Raw genomic sequence first — 20,067 nt, 5'->3', positions numbered from 1 at the left:
TTATTAACGATCATTCCGTTTTTCCTTAAATAACGCCCGAACACGAATGACTGTGTATTAATAGTGGTGGGCAAAAAAAGATTTTTTAGGTTTTTAGAGAAACTGATTACCGAAACCGGTTTTCAACACTATACAAAGTTTTTTTTCTCGATTCAGTTTTTTATGAAACCGAGTTTTAGTATCCAAAATCCCGGTCCGGTTTTGTATCAAAAACTAGTTCAGGTTTTCTATACTAAAAAAAAAACTTTCTGCTTCTTCGTTAATTTGTTTGAAAATAAGCGCTACAAAAACGAAAAATCACACTGATTTCAGTGTAAAAACCCGGAACTTTTCAGGAGAAAACGGTTTCGGTGGAAACCAAACAAGTTGAAGAAAGCAGAAACTGGTTTCTGCCTATCCCAGATATTGGTAGTTTCACACTGTCAATTTAGAATTACACTTCTGGGATTTATGAATTAGATTTCTGGGCTTCCGGTATCTATTGCCATGTTAGAGCGTCACGCATGAGGGATGACATCCTTCGGCGATCACACTATCCGAGGAAAGGAAGTGGCTTGAGACCTATGTTAGGTACAATCCCGGCATTTGCCTGGTGTGAATGAAGAAATGTTCACTCAGGATGGCTGGCCGGAAATAACTTTTACACTTTTTCAACCGAGTGTCCCCACCTGGAATCGAACCCGGGACCGCTCACACCAAAGACGAGTGTTAGCGACTACGCTACGCCAAGCCACACACAGTGTCAACTTAGAAGAGCGTGTTATTGTTAGGGAACATCTGTATCGTTTCTCACTGGATACGAATGATCACCTAAAATGTCATTTCTTGAAGAGTAATAGTAAACCAACAATACTATGAAATCGGCACCAGAACACAGTCGCCGGCATGTTTAACGGTAGGAACAATACCGTAACTGCCCCAACTTAAGTACTCCGCCGTTCGAGAGTGGGGTCCACGGAAAGCTAAAACCTTCTTACTCCACATGATACGACACATAAATGTATAAATGAAGCACGAAGTATAATGACTTTGGGTCCCCGTTCGAGTTCCAGTCCAGTCAATCACTTTTCACTCTTTGTATGTTATTGAATTCGCACCTACAGAGGATTTGATGTGTAAACATGATTTTAAATCCGTTGTTTCTTCCTTTTATTAATATATGAAGCATGGAGTATGTTTATCTCATTCCAAAAAAAATCTCATAAATAAAATGAAAATGTGATCTGATCCATTTCAGTAAAATGTCTACTATTGGGGCTTCCAGAAATATTTCCTAAGACTTTATGTTTAACTTGTGAAGCATGGAATGAGTCAAACATACAATTTACAAAAGAACTGAAAATAATTTAAAAGTGCTACTGCTGCCTCATCAACTGAACAAAATATATTTCTCTAAGCATAAATGTAATGAGAATCCTATTTCAGTAAAACGCCATCTGGATCTGCTAGAATAAAAATGTTTATTACGATTATAAATTCTAGGGCGGCTCAATTTGTTTTTTATTTTTCTTCGGACCAAAATATTAATTATATAAAACCCGGTTTGTAGAAAAAATTCGGTTCTATCTACCGAAACCGTTTTCTACAGAAAACGAACCAGTTTTAAAACAAGTTTCTGATAGAAAACCAAACCAGTTTTTTTTCGAAGTTTTCAAATACTACCACTATTGCATTCATGAACCCGTACCATTCACTTTCAAACCCAATACAGCAGTAACGCAAAGTCACAGTTCACCAATATTCAATGTTACTAACCCACAAACATAACCTGTTGCAATACATGGGTTATTTCCATTACTTTTTTATAACTATTTTTCTTGTATGTTCTTGGGAACGCTGTCAAGAATTCTGCTTCAAACATACAATTCTGCTTCAAACATACAACTACCTGAAGGAATAATACCAATCAAGTTAGGCGTCAAGAAAATAAATTTTACGGTAACAGCGAAAACATAGGAAAATCTGAAGACGAAGCTAGGGAAACGACTAAGTTCAAACACTTTTATTCATTCTAAACAAATTATGTTTCATTTTGGCACTTTTGATTACAAATAGATCATCCTTACAGAAAACTATCGTAAAGTGTGCTTGTTGCAAACTTTCTAACCTGGCCCTGTGTAAACGCTTACAAGTAGTGGATATAAGAATGGTTTCAAGTAGCCTGTTGAGTGTGTTCGTGCCCTAACATCGCAGTTTAACTGTAAATACCAAATGTCTTTGACCATAATGACAAACTAGTATATATATAGGCCTATATATTAAAGCAGGAAAGAGGTCTGAAAGCTAATAATTTACCTTTGATTCATCTTTGACGCTTCAGGGGCGAAGTGAGTCGACACCATATCCAAAAGAGCCAATTTTGTTTCGACATCATTCCGAAATACCTGCTTCCTCGTCTTCTGGATTACTTTGCTTGGAGCAGCAGCACTTTTCTGAGCAGCGGCTTTCCTCTTAGATGAGTCCACTGAATCAACTGATTCTGTTTCATCACTGAACAAACTCAATCTTTTATCAGGAACTGGTCTATCATTTTTCGAACTACTTTGCTTTGGTGTGTCTTTAACAAGTGATGCAAACACCAAACGATTGTTGGAAGAAGGTAAACTTGCAACTCCCTGAACCTTCATTACTTTATCCCCTATTTTCAGCATTTTTACATTACTCCAATCTTTAGTATTACACGTTACTTTCTTCACTAAAGGCTGTTCTGGTTTTCGGACTGAAATATTACTACTTTCACTAGAATTAGAAACATTCGGTTTGTCTTGCTCTACTTTTGTTTGCCCTGTACTAATACGAACATCACAACTGTTAAAGCCACCTAACATAACATTCATAGGAACGGTTTCTTTCTTTATACCATGACCAGAGACACCATTTATAGGCTTATTGACATTATTACATGAAATTGGAGGATGTACAGAGCGGTGATGTGGTGCAGAAACCCGAAAGGCACTACTACTACTGTTTATGTTGTTACTTTGAGGTAAATTCTGAATACGTGTACACTGGTTCGCTCCAGTGAATCTAACTACCTGAGACGGATTGTTTTGTAAGTAACCGTTCTGCACAGTCTTAGTTTGATTATTTGGTACCACGTTTACTTTAAACGTTTGTCCAGAGTCGCCACTGGATACACATTTTCCATTCTTTTCTGATGTTGATTCAACGTTTGTTACACTTCCAGAAGCAGAGCCCGTAGCACTTTGTCCGTAATTACGTACATTGGACGACTCAACACATGATAATACTAAATCTTCTCTGTCTTTTATCACGGTGAGAAATTTTAACGTTTCCTCCAGAGACGAGAAAGTAAATGTGTGAGATTTTTCGCGATTACTTACTTTTAAGTAAGTAGTATTTTTGCTATTACTGTTATTAGCTCCGGAATTGGAAACTGCTACGTGAGAACTAGATGTCCTTTGGTCTGTACCTGTGCTTTGTTCAAATCTGCTGGGCTTCATGGCGGCGGCATTGACTACAACTGCACTCGACTTCGTGGTACCTTTAGCAACTAGTTCATCAAGGGGTAACTTATTCTCTACTTCTAGTTTCCCGCCTTTACCTTCGCTTACTTTCAGGAAAATAAATTTTCGATCGCCGATTATTTTGACTTCCTTCCCTTGTACTAGCTGATCTAAATCGGAGCGAAATTCGCTTCTAGTATGCTGGACATTATTACTCTGTTGCGGTTGTTCGGTGTTACCTGACAACGACGAACTCACATTTTCAGTACCTTTGCTCTCTCCACGAACGAATTCTGATCGATTACTATGTACAGAAAAATCGCTACTTGTTACGACTGTCGATTCCAACTGCGCACAAACACTAGAATCTGATACTGGCACTTGAAGATCTAAACTGCTAGGTACGGCATTGTTTACTGAACCTGTACGGCTTTCCTCTAATTTCTTAACACCCTCTGTTATTCCGTGATCAACTGACGTATCTTTAATTTGAGAAGTCATTAATTCAGGAACCGGCTGAGTAACTTCCAGATCAATCTTGGAATTATCATTTCGACAGCCAAACTTAAATTTTTGATTATCTTCCACGCTCTCCGATTTAGCGGTTGCCTTCCGATTCAGCTCGGAAGTATCTTTGAAGTCCACGTCACTCTCGCCAACAAAACTTGACGATAAGTCCATATCACAGTCAACACTTTTCATTTCAATATCACCACTAACTCGGGAATCGGAAATCATTTGACTTCCTTTTTCACCTTCAAGATTTTGCAAATTTGTGCTCATAGCCACACCTGAGTCACTTAAACTATCTACATTTACCCTTGACGCACTATCACTTTCGGATTCGTCCATTTTCTGTACAAAGCCATTTTCCTCAGGGCTTTTCGTAACATTATTTTGTAGTACGAAATCACACAATTCCTCAACACTTGTATTCTCACATTGCATATCACAGCCAGAATCGATACTGATGGATTTATTTTGTTCATCACCAAATTGTGCTAGAGTATTAGGTTTCAGGATTTTATCACTCGACAACAAGTATTCAAATGCCTCCCTGTCAACACTGCCATTATACAGACTATGATTATCAGTGTTCAAAAGACATTTACGCGGACTAGACAATTTCAACATTTCTTTGTATGGACTGAAAGCTGATATTGAACTTGGAATTGAAACATTTTCTGACTCCTTCACGTTAAAAGCATCGTCACTTGATTGATTAATCAACTCATGTGCACTATTTGCAGTCTGGGATACATTGTGACTAACAGAACTCGGAACAGCCTCTTTTTTCATACTAGCTAAATCGTTACACGATTTCACGGACGACTCATTACTAGTACAATCTTGAAACAGTTCATCTAATTCTAAGTCAAAATCAGTTGGAAAATTATTTTCGCGACACTTTTTAATTTCTTTCTCTAGCAGATCTTCTAGGTCTAAATCATCACAATCAAATTTAGGTTTCTCGGCCTGAAAACTACCGAACTGAACACCTGCAGGTGGCTGGGTCGCTGGAATTACACCCAGATGCGCTTGCGTCACCGATGTTACTTTGCCCATAGGAACTTCTGTATTCGACATATACTGTTCGACTTCCTTATCAACTGCAATATCGAAAGAGAAATTTGGACTCGTAACAGGTACCTGCTGCGGGGACGTTTGGGCACTAGAATATCCACTACTTGAATGATGACTGTTATCTGGAATGAAGAGAAGTCAAATTTCAATATTCTTGTCACTAGTAATTGTAATATTCCCGAGCTACCAAAAGAAAATCCTATACACAGAAAGTAAAACATTCATAGGATATCTTATTACAAACAAAAGAACAAAGAAACTCCTAGTATGGCTATATGAAAAACGTAACAAAGAATACTTACAAGCAAACAAAACAAAAACAAAAAAAAAAAAAAGAAAAGAAAATCTTTTAGCTTAACGTCCCACGCTTATGCTCCAAGGTTAAGGGAGACGATGAAAAAGTTAAATGAAATCTTAGGCTAAAGGAGACGGTGATGATGAGAAATGGATGAAATGGTGGAATGAAGGATGAGAGGAAATGAAAGAACCCTGACAAAACCCACGTACACGGTGTTTGTCCGCCACAAAGTTCACTTGGTGCGAGCTGGGATCGAACCGAGCACATCATGCACCAGAGGTGAACGCTCTTTCACTGAACCACCGCGGTCCCTGGGACACGATGAGGATAATGAACGAGATTCTGAATTAATAAAGTGGGAGGAAACGGGAAAATCCCGAGAAAACCCATGTACACTCATGTCCAAAATAACTGTCGCATGTCTATAAATATATTGCTGTAGGAATATAATTTGATAATTTGACGAATTCACCCGGTATTTCTTATTATGTTAGGATGCGTATAATCAGCAAAGACATGTATGTAGTAAATTTCATGTCAAAACAAGTAAGAACAATAAAACGAAAATAAAACTTTCTTGTTCATTTAGCAACATTTTGTTTTACTCGTTCTAATTTTCGTATTTATAATTCTTTTCGTATGAAATTTACCACAAATATACATTTCCCGATTACACATATAGTAACAGTATTAAAAGTACCCTGCAAAATCATTATCAAATTATAATTCCACAACAAGACAGTGATAGATATGCGACAATCATTTTGGACATGAGTGTACATGTTGTTTGGTCGACCATAATACCCACTTAGAAGAGCTAGGATCCAACCACTGACTCCACGCACCAAAGGTGAGCGCTCTACCATTGAGCTACCGCGGCTCCCATGAGGTAGAGACCTGCACGGGCCGAATTTTTCGGCCCGAGCCCAATGCAGCCCGAATGTACGTAGGCCCGGCTCGAAAAGTTTTGGAGATTTTCGGCCCGAGCCCGGCCCGGCAAGTTTTTTAAAATTCTTGGCCCAAGCCCGGCCCGGGCCCGATAAATTTTCGAAGTTTCATTTTGCAATATTTTTCACGGGTACACTTCTTCAACGTTTGCCTTTATTCTAATTATCGTTTAACGAATGTCAATAATTATTAAAGAATTATAAGCAATCGGCCCCAGCCCGGCCCGACCTGAAGAGAAATCAGTGTCGGCCCGGCCCAAAGAAATAATAGAGTCGGCCCGCCCAAGCCCGGCCCGTGCAGGTCTCTACCATGAGGTTTTCGATTACACACGTATTATTTTCCAAGAAAAGAAAATGGAGGGAGAGAAAATGTATATTAATAACAGTATCATATATTATGGTCCCTGCTTCGATCCTAGATCAAAGAGTATACTTGACAACACGTTCCAGAACTTCATTTCACCATACGGGGTTCTTCCATAATCGCACTATCTCTTTTAGCCTGAAGAGAGCATAACGTGAGAGGTTAAACTAAAATATCTCATTATCTCCACATGTTGCATCACCTAATTCTTTCTTCTTTTTTATCACGAGATAGTCTGTAAATGCTCAGAAGACTTGCAATCCATTTCATAACTTTTAAAATTTAATATAACTATCACGAACCAAAAGAGGAATTCCTTTGTTCTATGCAGTATATACGAAGATAAGACACATATGAACTAATCAACAATTAAAACTACCTATAAACATTTACTTTAAATTAACTTTATTCACCATCACATGTTTGATCGGAAGCCCTGTTCTACTGATGAAGGATAGTACTGCTTCTTTTCGCAATGTTTAGAAGCCACTTAATTGAATCGTTCATTTAAAAAAAACAAAAAAGTACACATGGGTCATTCAATAAATATATGTTTCCCTAAGTTATAAAATATTTATTTTTTAAAGATGCATTTATAAACGATACATACATGTGTAAGTGGGTCCTTCCTCGCCTCTTCACATGATTCCCATGGAGATTCAGACATTTGTTTTCATCTGTTTCGAAACGTTCACCTTGCAATGCAGACTTTAACAACGGAAAAAGATGAAAGTAACTCGGCGCTACACTGAGACTGAATGGAGAGTGGGACAGCCGTTCCCACGCTAATTTTGTGTCTTGTTTGCGTGCTGAGTGGAGGGTGGGAGTTATCGTCAGGAAGAAAATGAAATGAAATCTTTGAGTTTTACGTCCCGCGGTTATGCCGGTTAGGTTAAAGGAGACGGTGATGATGAGTAATGAATGAAATGATAGAATGAAGAAAGTGGGAGGAAACGGGAGAACCCCGAGTAAACCCACGCACACGGTGTTTGTATCGTCAAGAAGAGGAGACTGGATTGCCTATGTCGAATTGAGTTTCCCTGAAGTATAGTTCAGGTTCGACATAAGCGACCTGGTCTCCTGTCAACTGGTGATGAAGTGAAGTGGAATGTAAGGAAAGTGCTAGTCAATTGGTGATGAAGAAGTGAAGCAGAATGTAAGGAAAGTGCTAGTCAATTGGTGATGAAGTGAAGCGGAATGTAAGGAAAGTGCTAGTCAATTGGTGATGAAGTGAAGCGGAATGTAAGGAAAGTGCTAGTCAATTGGTGATGAAGTGAAGCGGAATGTAAGGAAAATGCTAGTCAATTGGTGATGAAGAAGTGAAGCGGAATGTAAGGAGAATGCTAAATAGCCAGAGCTCTGATTTTCTCCAAAGGGTTTAGAAAAATTGATGCAACGGTGAAACAAATGCCTGAATCGCAATGAGGATTATGTGGACAGGTGGAGAAGGACCAACGTACCCTCATGTCAAAAATGATTGTCGCATATCTATAACTGTCTTGTTGTGCGAATATAATTGGATAATGATATCGCAGGGTACTTTCAATACTGTTACTATGTGTATAATCGGGAAATGTATATTTGTGGTAAATTTCATAGGAGAAACTTTATAAATCGGAAATTAGAATGGGTATAGCAATATGTTGCTAAATGGACAAGAAAAGTTTGTTTTCGTTATATTGTTTTTATTTACACCTCTTTTCACATGAAACTTACCACATACATGTCTCTATCGACTATACACATAGTAACATTATAAGAAATATCGGGCGAAATCGTTACCAAATTATATTCCTACAACAACATATTTACAGACACGTGACAATCATTTTGGACATGACTATACATATGTGTGTACAATTTACAAATGTATCGTAAAAATTAATTTTTTACAGCTTAATAAATTATATTGAATGAACCACGTATTTCATAACATTTAAATGGCACATTATCTCCTTTCAACAATGCCCGATTCAATTATTTGGCTACTACAAAGAACATGGAAGTGAGTAAAGTTTATTTAAAGAAGAAATAAGTTGTTAAAATAGGATTACAACCGTGTTTTGGATTCGAAAGTCTAAACCCAGCAAACTGACATATGGATTCTGGATACAGATTAGTGGCATACACCATTATTCATGTACAGTCTGTACAAAAACAAACAAAAAAAAAATCTTTTGACGACGATTGTACAGTCCGCAGCAAAAAACCTGCAACATGAGCATGTAAATTTATTGTGAAACTACACTAATAGCGCAGGGAATCAACAAAACGTCTAGATGGCACGAATCACGCGAGGACAAACCTCGGCGTCCTCCCCTGCACACATTTTTTTGGAGCAAAAGACTTCGTCGTTTTACAATAAACTCATATGCTCATGTTGCAGGTTTTTTGCTGCAGACTGTACAAGCTAACTAGTACCTTCATTGCATATGGAAATAAAGCGCATCAAAGGGCTTTCGAAATGCGAGACCCTAAGCTCACCTGTCGGAAATTGTAACGAGCAAAAACATGGAACTTTAGCAGTACTACTTCCTCTTCTGTCCTCTTGTTGTTTCACGCTCTAGGATAGGGAGTTCATAAATTATACACTTGCTAGTTATTTCACAGCACTGACCCAGAAATAGTATTTGGTACAACCTCTTGTTTTCCACTGAAGTGGCAAAAGGAAAATATTCTTCGATTTACGACTTTTAGAAAATGTTCGTTCGGACATCCATTTTACTACAATATGAGTTTCGAAATTAACACTTTTGCGAAATAAAGCTATCGTGGAATTTTTTCATAAAAGTATAGGTTTCCTTCACGAGCTCCGTAATGCCAACCCCTCGCTTCTTGACAGTTACAGATGCAAATAAATAAATAAATAACTCCACTGCAATCACGACAGCTGCTCAGTGCTCCTTGAACACTGTGAAAACGATACAAAGTGAAATGCACAAGTGCCACGGTTACTCCGCTTCTTTCATACTGCTGGAAACACCCTGATGTGGTTGCGTAACAATTTGTACGACTTCACCAGTCTCAACATCTGCCCCCCTAGCTCCCCTGATTGAAATCCTATGGATTATTATGTGTGGGGCGTGGTGGAGCACACACCAATTGCACTGCCTGCAGCCCCAAGACGCAGCTCAACAGGATTCAGGAGCCGCTTTGAGGCAGCTGTGCCAACAAAGGTTTCTTTTTCTTTTGTTTCTGAGTGATTTTGCTTTCTCTTGTTCTCCTTCTGATGTACGATTCCCAAGAGTTTAATATAATTTGTTTTGAGGTCAATATTCCGTCTTTTCTATCACCCAAAAGTGTCAAATTTATTCCAAACACTGTATATTATATATATATATATATATATATATATATATATATATATATATATATATATACAGATTGTTCAGCCTACGTTTGGCCGATTTCGTTTTTTTCCCCTCCCGGGCAGAATAGACTCACCCGACCTAGCTCGTGGCGTCGTGCAGTGTTGTGCAGTGGCTTCCTGGAACGGAGTTGTTTTTCCGCGCGGACGACAATAACACACGAAAGACGACCATTGTTGTGAGTGTTGTTAAATTTGTTTCCAAGTATGTGGGTTTCCGCTCTGTGACCAAAATGCCGCCCAAACTAAGCCGGTTTTGGGAAGGCTATGTTGCGGCTCTTTATGACGACCACTTTAGTGGTTCTGTCATTAGAAAAGAGTGCAAGAAGAATGGTTGCAATACCAGTTTAAGTGGAATAAAAATGTTATTAAAAAGTACAAGGACAAGGAAGCTCCACCATTTGGATCACCAACGAAGTTGCTTAGGAAGCGGGAATGCACCAAGGCCATCTCCACCATGCAGAGGAAACTTCGCAAAATGGCAATGCAAGAAAATCCGACAACACAAAGGTGTATGGCTAATCGTCTTGACATGTCTTTGGGGACTGTGAGCCGGACGTTACACCATCAACTCAAGCTGGAAAAAGTCATGAAAGCTCGCGGCCATCATCTCACGGATGCACACCAAAAGGAACGAAAGTGTAACGCCCGGAAGCTGTACGAACGGCATCTGGCAAAACAAAGGTGGATGTACGTCGTAACGCTCGATGAAGCATGGATTTACCTTTCCAACTGCGGCAAACCGAGAGCCATCATGTACCGAGAGAAAGGCGCCAAGAACTGCAGAAGGTGGGTCCGTGTCTGTAAAGAATCCTTCCCAAAACGGTTCATAGTCGTTACTGGCTAGTTACCGAGGTAAACTGAAGATTCGTAGGGTGGCGAAGAACTGCAAAATAAATTAGCAGTATTTTCAGGAGCAGATCATGCGGCACATCTACGAGCATGAGATTCCAACAATGTGCGGAAATGACGCCAATCTGGTGCGCATTCACATGGACAAGGCCTCATCACATACCTCACGATCGTCCCTCGCATTCTACAGGGAGATGGAGGAGACAAGTGTATACAGGTGATACCTTTCAATGAGGTACCTGTTAAATTTTCAGATGCAAGTCCTATGGACTATTGTGGATTTGGATTGCTGAAGCGGACTTTGGGAAAACGGCGTGTGACAACTGTGGAAGGACTTTGGAAAACTGTGCAAAGGGAATGGGACAAGATTCCCCTCCCAGTTCTTCAGAGAAGCCTATTACAGTGGAAATTACGCTGTCGGGCTATTGTTAGGAACCAAGGGAAACACATCGAGCACTCATGGACCTGGCGCCATGGATTCTTCTAAATTTTTAGGAAAGTCGAAATTGGCCAAATGTAGACTGAACAACCTCTGTATATTCATTTGATTATTCTTTTAATAATTTAAATCGTTAGAACAAACAGTGGTTCAGACCCCAATTTTAATACTAATTTTTACCTTTCCTAACATTATTATTGCATACGAGCGTACAGCAATCAGCTTTCAACATTATATACAACTATTTAGTCTGACTTACGAAACATCCGGTATTCTCTTTCAGCATATCAAGAGACTAGTCTGATTGTAATCACTGAAAAAAGATTTTTTTTGTAGACTATACATCAATAATGGTGTAATATTTCACTAACCTCCATCCAAAGTTTGTATATGTCCATTTCTAAGATTCAATCTTTCGAATTGCAAAGTTCTATACCCTATTTACTAACTAATTTCTTATCCATCTTTGAATATGACTGTCTAAATTCTCATTTCTCGGATTTACAACAAGAAAAGAAAAATAAAACACACTTCGATAAATACACTGTATTTCCTGGGGGAAAAAATCACATGAAAATTGGATTATCTTGTAGTTTGCAGACATTTTTTACGTACCAAGACATTTGTATCAGCAAGAACTATTTACACAAATACATTCTACAACTACATTACATCAAGTCTCGGCCAAATCACAGAAATCAAATTGTGCCATTTAGGCTTCGCTCACGGCTATCAAACCCGAACCCATTGATTGTAACGGAATCTGAAGAAATGCTGAGTCCTGGTTTGAATTTCGCCTAAGGAGGGGAAGAAAGGAAAAAATGAAATGAAATATTTAAATTTTACGTCCCACGCTTGGTTAGGCTAAAGGGGACGGTGATGATGAGAAATGAATGAAATGGTGGAATGAAGAAAGTGGGAGGTAACGGGAGAACCCCGAGGAAACCCACTCACAGGGTGTTCGTCCACCACAAAGCTCACTTGCAGCGAGCTGGGATCGAACCAGGGACCCCATGCACCACAGGAACGCTCTACGACTGAGCCACCGCGGCCCCGGGGAAGAAAAGAGACTTTACCAGGATCAGCAAAAGCATACAGAACAGAAAAAAAGCGACAATACATCAAACAGAATGAGAAACTGAAATATAACAGGGAATGTGTTAGATCTGCCTGCGGAAAAGAAAATGTCCAGTCCTTGCACGACAATGTCAAGCAATATGTAGCAAAGAGGACCTACGAGACTTTTAAGCAATTTGGCTGTCATGCACCATATTAACCGGACCTTGCGCCAACAGTTTACCACCTGTTTCATTCCCTCGACAACTAGCTCCGTTGGAAAGCTTTCGCAAATAGGGGAGACCTGCAGAACGCACTTACGAACTTCTTTGCACCTACGACAGACGAGTTTTATCACCACGGTGTTGTGTAGCTCAGGAAAGTTGGCAAAAGATGTTGGATGCTGATGCAGATTACTTCAAAAACCTAAAGGACGTATCGTTCACTATATTGTTCTTTCCTTACCACTGATTAAGAACTGCAAGAACTTCTTTAGTTGCCTTGTACAATTCAGTGAAAGTTCTTAATGTAAACGCGTAAACCTTGTTGATAAAAGATAAAAAAAAAAAAAAAAAAAAACTATAAACCCAAGAGTAAGTTACATGCTACAAATAATTATTTCTGCAATTTCCCGAGCTTAAACAATACTCAACACTGCAGCGAGCGAGCGAGAGAGAGAGAGAGAGAGAGAGAGAAACGAAGCGAAATAGTTGTCCAAATTATGTACAAGGGCATGCGTTTTTCTGTAGACTGCCATGACATCGCGGTGTACCCTACCAGACACTGAACACCTTAAGCCATTGTTTTCATATTTACCGGCACAGAAAGCAAGAACTGAGCTGAAAGAAGTTAAATTGGTAAATTACAAATCGTAACGTTTTTACTGTGAGTAAGACAATGAGGTCAGTAAAAATAACCATTATTTAAAACTTTAGTACATCAACACACACAAATATTCTTAAAAATACAAACTTCTCAGTTAAGACAACGTACAACAAACTGGCAGTAGTTATATCACAAAACTTCTACTAACGGCCCTTGTACCTCACGGAAAATAACATGGCTACCTCCCATCATCCGAAGCCTAAACAAAAGCTATCGTCATGACACACCCATTGCTTTGTTACCGTCTTACCTTATTAGGCTTGGAAAGGTTAAACCTCTGTGGGTTTCACTCCACTCACAATCAAGAAAAACTTGTTGATAAAATTATGTAAAACGCAAGCACTTAGAAGTCTTGCGTAAAAAATGTCGTTTGCAATTTGGTAATATTTTGTCAAACACTTTTTAAATTTTAGACCAACGTTCAGAACTTTAAAGACAGTCTATTATAGACACTGTCAACTAAAAATCGTCGTTTAAAAACAAAACAATAAGTAAAAGACAGTTCTGTCACTGCAGCATCTTACTGTATCAGTTTTACTCTGATCTCCTTTCAAGTCAAACTGCGCATGCACCCCTAGTCAAGCGAACTTGCTTGATACAAAATAAAAGAAAAAAAATCACTAATAGACCACACACTCATGCAAAGTAAAAAAAAAAAAAGTTTCATTACAGAAACATTTTTTTTTTTTTTTTTTACTTAATAAAGGTTTAAAAACCGTAAACGAGCTTGGGATAAGTTACGTAGGAATTCAAATTCTTTCTGCCCACTTCCTTTCCCGCCTTCCGCTCTTGCTGACGTCACCACAAACGTGCAACTCTTAACCAGACTCACCACCAAACACAGAGTAAGCAACCAGTAAAGGACATTATTCAACAACCAACTACAATTACAAAACTAAATACGAATAAATAAACAAAACAAATAATAATAATAACAATAATGCACCTGAACAAATCCGCAAGGTGAATGGTAATTATGTGGTCCCAGGTTCAATTCCTAGTTGAAAAAAAGAATTTATCGTTGAGTTGATTTTGAGTTTCACGTCCTTTTTTCAACAGCGAGGCTATATGAGACGGGACTTACTAATTAAGTGGAATCCGAACTACATGAGCTTCTGCCGGGAACCGAACCCGGGTCTCCCACGCCAGAGTCGCGTATGCTTCTCCACGGAGCAGCTCACAGAATTTATCGTGTTGATTCAAGGTCATGAGGAAGCAATTGGAAACTACCTGAATAAACAATCAGCGACCTGTACTTCTAATAATAATAGGTTCCGTATAAAGAAATTAGTGTGTCCAATTACGATTTCCAAAAGATAGTAATATATAATAAAAAGCCATGCATAAAAAACAAGATTGGAAAGCATAAAAATATAAAGATACAAAGACACATTGAGTAAAACACAGCATAGAGATAATTAAAATAAAACATACAGCCGTAATAATAAATCGTGCACAGACGACAATAAAAATAAAATAAAATGAAATCTTTAAGTTTTACATCCCACGCTTATGCCGGTTAGGCTAAAGGAGACGGTGAAGATGAGAAATGAATGAAATGGTGGAATGAAGAAAGTGGGAGGAAACGGGAGAATCCCGAGAAAACCCACGAGCACGATGTTTGTTCACTATAAAGTCCATACGGCGCGAGCTGGGATCGAATCAGGGACCCCAAGCACCGGAGGTAAACGCTCTACCACTGAGCCACCGCGCCCCCAGAATGACCATAAAATATGCTAACTTAGCGCAGCTAAACAGCTGAAACTGATACCTTATTTCTTCCACTATACGCCATAAACAGCTTGTTACTAGTGCAGTGATATTTTAGTGCCAGGATTAAAAATTTTGGAAATTCCCTCGTAAGCACAATTTTCTAAGCATTCATTATTTACACAAAGAAATTCTATTATTCTTGTATTTCCGTAAGATTTTCAAAAATGTAAAAAGGAGCGGAACGAATGAGAAAAAGAAAAATTTAACATATTTCTATCTCAAGAGCAAACTTTATGAGTTACTTGTATAAATAGTTCTTTCTGATACAACTTTTATGATGATTATCATTCTTTGAGTCAGTAATGGAACAGAGTAACAAAGTGTATTTATCGGTAATGCGTTAACATATGTCCACAAAAGTAATTATACAGTATACACTATAAATATTTCACTTTAAAAAATCAAATCGCGTATACATACACATATATATATATATATATCTTACTTGCTACAAAGAAATATATATGAAAACATGTCATGTAAGATTTTTTGCTTTTATTCTGAAAGTATGCATCACAGCAACATATAAACAGTAACTAAGGTTTTGGGAAAATTAAAATGAAAACTACAAAATATTTCTGTATGTTATGCTTTTTTCTTCTTTTTTCTATTTTTTTTTTTTTTTTTTTTTTTTTTTCACAAAGGAGAAAATTACAGTGCGATGAGAAAAATTTCCTTTGAAAATACCTATTCACCTTCAACTAAGTAAGTTTATTTTTACCAAGAATGTATAAAATAAACTAATTTACTCGTGTCAATTATACCACTTTAGTGATATTGATAACTAAAGAACTACATAAAAGACACTAAAAATGTAATCCCAAGACACCTTTTCCGTTTGTATCTTTCTTAAGTAATTTCTTACTAAGTGATTCATAGTATCTCCAATGCTTTCATCACGAACAATAATCACATTTTACAAAAAATATTCTTCCAAGTGGTCGGACATACCGTTTAATCTCTCTCTCTTCTTCTTTGCTTTCTCTGTAAACTTATATTCGTCCAGCGTTGGTCAATTAACACTATTCCACTGTTAGCGTGTAGGATTTAACACTATTGCACTACTTCACGAATCCTAGCACAAATTAACTGCCATATTAAATTATACTAACTACGTCCATCTTTAACTTCAGCACGAGTCAGTCTATTTATATTGAAATTTTGAACTAAACATTTCAAATCATTCTGGTTTGTAAATCAAAGTCTCCTCGTTAATAGTACATGCATATTCTTCCTCATTTTGGCTAGTTCTTGGATCCCCTCATGGCTCAGTGGTGGTAAAGAGTTTTCTCTGAAGATTTATTATGAATTCAAGACCAGGTCGAACTAAGTGCTTGGGGATTTTATGTTTTTCTATTCCATCATCTCACTATGTTCTTTTGAAAATCATCATTCATATGCGTTTCTCATCCATTGCATTTTGTGTAGAAGGCAAAACTTATTTGTAACGAATATAAATATTCAAAATGTTTATCAAGTTTCAAGCTGTATCAGTAATGAACACTGTTTCCCAAATCCAACTATGCTAAGAAACCGACCTTATTTGTAGTGCCTGAATAAGGTATTTTCAAAGCCCGCTCCGGCCCTTTTCTTCATTTGCTGACTAATATACCGAAATTCAAGAACTTACATTTCCACTTAACACACATCATAAGAAATATAGTTGGTCCACTAGCAAAGGTTATACTCAACTAATACACCAAATTAAAATATTAAACAGAGAAGATGTATATCAACTAAGAAAGTACTCCATTTGCCACTTCATAAACCCTGACCAGTCGCTCCAAAGTGGTGCCTTCAACACAACTTAAATCTCTAAACATACACAATATGTCAGAAAAATAACGGATCGTTTTAAATTAAACAAAACGAATTACTTATTTCACCAACTGTAGTTCTTTTTATTCAAAATACATCCTTTCCGCATTAATACACCGCCGGGCATATTCAACCAATATTAGAAAAGAGTTTTATTATCCTTTTTTGGAATCACCTCAATAACCCTAGTCACGGCAGACTGGACCCTTGTCATAAAATGTTCCTTTCATGACCAATTTCATTTATGGGAATAGAAAACGCTCACATGGCGATAAATCAGGCAAATATGAAGGATGTGGAAGCACACATTTGTTTTTTTAGCCAAAATGTCAGGAACTGCGACGGTTCTATGACATGGTGCGATTGTCGCGCAATAACGACCAACCGCCTGGCGCTCGATACTCGGGCCTTACGCGAACGATTCTCTTCCACAAACGCTCCAAAACACACAGATAATACTCACCATTCACAATTTGACCCTGTGGAATGAATTCCCGAAGTATATTACCTTTGGAATCGTAAAAACAAATCAACCTTGTCTTCTCATGCGAGTTTTTGAAAAAGCACTTTTTTCGATTTCGAAGGACCTGGGGGACTTCCACGTAGCACTTTGGCCTTTTGTTTGCGAGTCGTACTTGAAGCACCAAGTATCATCACTAGTTCATGGATCATCTATATTTCTTATTATAAAATGTGTTATGTAGTTAATAAAGACAAATGGGCTGAGTTCTTGGATTTCAGTATATTTCGCCCATCGAGGAACTGAAGAAGTTGACAGACGAAGCTTTCGAAATTATTTTATTAGAATTTAATACTCAGGCACAATAATGTCAGTTATTATCTTTTAAGGTAAGAATAATATGACGGACGTTTTCTTTCTTTCTTTTCATTATTATATGTTAAGATACAGTACAAGTTGTTTGTATCACATTTGTGTTTTTCGCATCTTTTTTTTTTATTTACCTTATTTCTTTCAAATTATCAACATTATGGATAGTTGATTATAAAAAAAATAAGTCGTATATTCAGTAATTTAACACTGCGAATGTGGACATTCAACAAGTATTCTGACTGTCTCATATTTAGTTACTAGTTCCATTAATTCTCCAGTTCACGACAAGGACACAATAAGACACTTCACTTCACCTCATTTTAAAGTTTACTTTGAAAACACACACACACACACTAAAGAACACTTCAACCTACATTTACAAATGATCTACATTAACAGACCCGTCTCATAACCTAAACTGAATTTTTTATTACAACACTAAAAAGATGTCTCTTCAGAGTTTCGATTCCATCTTGATGTAAGTAAATACATCTACTACTATGTATAACGGTTGCAAAAATCTAAAAGCTCACAGCATTTCTCAATAATTCCGAGAGAAGTCCAAAAGAAATACTTGAACCAATAAAACATAATCATGAAATGACTCATGTTAACACACAATTTTCACAATTCATTTAATAAAATACCTAAAAGGAATTGAGTTTTCTTATCAGTTTATGATGATTGCATACGGTTTCGACATACGTTCTATTTGTACAATACGTGGAATTTCAAGGAAACTTTTCTTCATGTTTGACCCTACCAAAACGAGTTACAATACTTATGACTAGAACAGTAATTCTTAATTTTACAGGTTCATTTTCCTACTCGGTTCTTGTTCTAGATATTTTTGCAACAGACTTCTTTATTTTCTTCTATTTCTTAAGTTGAATATGTCCAGTGTTTCTTCGATTCCAGTATATTAAACAATTAATTACCTTACATTTTTAAGATTCTACTTGACTTTGCCCTAAACAAAATCAACCAACCAAGAGTCTCACATTGTGCATAGTGGGATCCGACCTCGTGATCCCACCGGGAATCGATCCGAGTTTCTGAAATCGTTACATTTCCTTTCCCTGCGCCAAGATCTTATTTTTAATAAATTGCTCAACATATCCATATCAGGTTTACTTAAGGTTATCATTCTTCTCTTCTTCAGATTTTAAGTGGTTCGTTTTCCAACTTATTGGGTAGTATCTGTTCTTATCCGTTGTGGTTAGTCCATGTCAGTGAATGCTTCTTTGATTACAAATAAAACAACATGTATGATGCATGTGATTGCTTTTTCTGAGTAGATTTTTTCGATTCCACAGTTAGTGTGTTTTTTTGTTTTTCACGCTTTTTGTAGAATTTACCTCCTTTGATGCGTCCTCCTCGTAAAGTCGTGATTAGTCCTTCGATCCGTTGTTGTCGGAAATACTCTTTATTTATATATACATATTTTTTTTAACACGCTGCTCAAATTCCAGTCTGTCACAGTCACCGTCAACGCTATGTCACTACCTTGCCGGTGATACGGAACAGGGTCTATCTAGTTCTTCTTCTGCTTTGGAATCCAGACCCTTCTGCAAAGGAATCGTAAGTAAAGGTGTAAATTGTGATTTTAATACCTGTTTACATTCGTCACATGTGTTAAGCGAACCTGCGAAATCGACACTCAGTAGTAGGGCTGTCAAAAGTATTCGAATGTAATGGTTCGTCTCTTTTGTTCCAATAATTTAGGAACTTTTTCGTCAGTGTTTCCTTTCTAACAGTATTTACTGTTTTTCTTGTAATATTAAACATTTTAACTTCGCTGTATCTACACTATCTTAATTTATTTTTAGCCCACTGATATATAGGATATTCCAAAAGGAAGTGGCATGAACAGTATGGATGATTGTAAGCAAAAGTAAGTTCATATGAACATGGGTCCTATTCTCAACAGTTTGAGAGCTAAAGGTTGAGAACCACTTTTGTTTCACCTTATGCAGCTTATTGCTCACACTCTAATTATTCTACAGCAGTGAGACATAGTGCATTTGGAATGGCTTTTCCAACGGTATGCAGCGCGTAGCAGCGGTGTCTTTGAAAGGAAATCAGTGTTACTATTCAACTCTCTTAAACAATCTTACAATAATCTTACCCTTCGCAAATTTCTCTCGATAACTTCCCTTCCAAAGACACCAAGTATCATATCAGTGGTGAGGTCACATGAAATCACGCTCGTTTATTGAGCTCCAGAGTTTGGTTGCACATCTCTGCCCTCGCACCAGAGGTGAGTTCACATGGGATCAAGCTCATTTATTGAGCTCGAGAGTTTGGTTGGACATCTCTGCCCTCGCACCAGAGGTGAGTTCACATGGGATCACGCTTATTTATTGAGCTCGAGAGTTTGGTTGA

At 37.6% G+C, this 20,067-nt stretch overlaps 1 protein-coding gene across 4 annotated transcripts in view; it reads right to left on the bottom strand.

The window, feature by feature from the left end:
* LOC145684331 (uncharacterized) overlaps window positions 1–20,067 on the bottom strand; it is an 88,449-nt gene that overhangs the window by 40,196 nt on the left and 28,186 nt on the right. For 3 of the 4 annotated variants that reach the window (XM_081756529.1, XM_081756530.1, XM_081756532.1), the window contains exon 4: window positions 2,296–5,173. In XM_081756529.1, the coding sequence (XP_081612655.1) occupies window positions 2,296–5,173 (2,878 nt within the window). Of the gene's footprint in view, window positions 1–2,295; window positions 5,174–19,040; window positions 19,211–20,067 lie in introns of those variants that run through there. The other variant, XM_081756533.1, reaches the window with a different exon arrangement.

This window comes from Thermobia domestica, chromosome 4 (assembly GCF_964235325.1).
Source record: "Thermobia domestica chromosome 4, izTheDome1.hap1.1, whole genome shotgun sequence".
Lineage (NCBI taxonomy): Eukaryota > Metazoa > Arthropoda > Insecta > Zygentoma > Lepismatidae > Thermobia > Thermobia domestica.
Note: the sequence above shows the minus strand (reverse complement) of the source record. Positions and strands in the feature narration are given on the sequence as shown.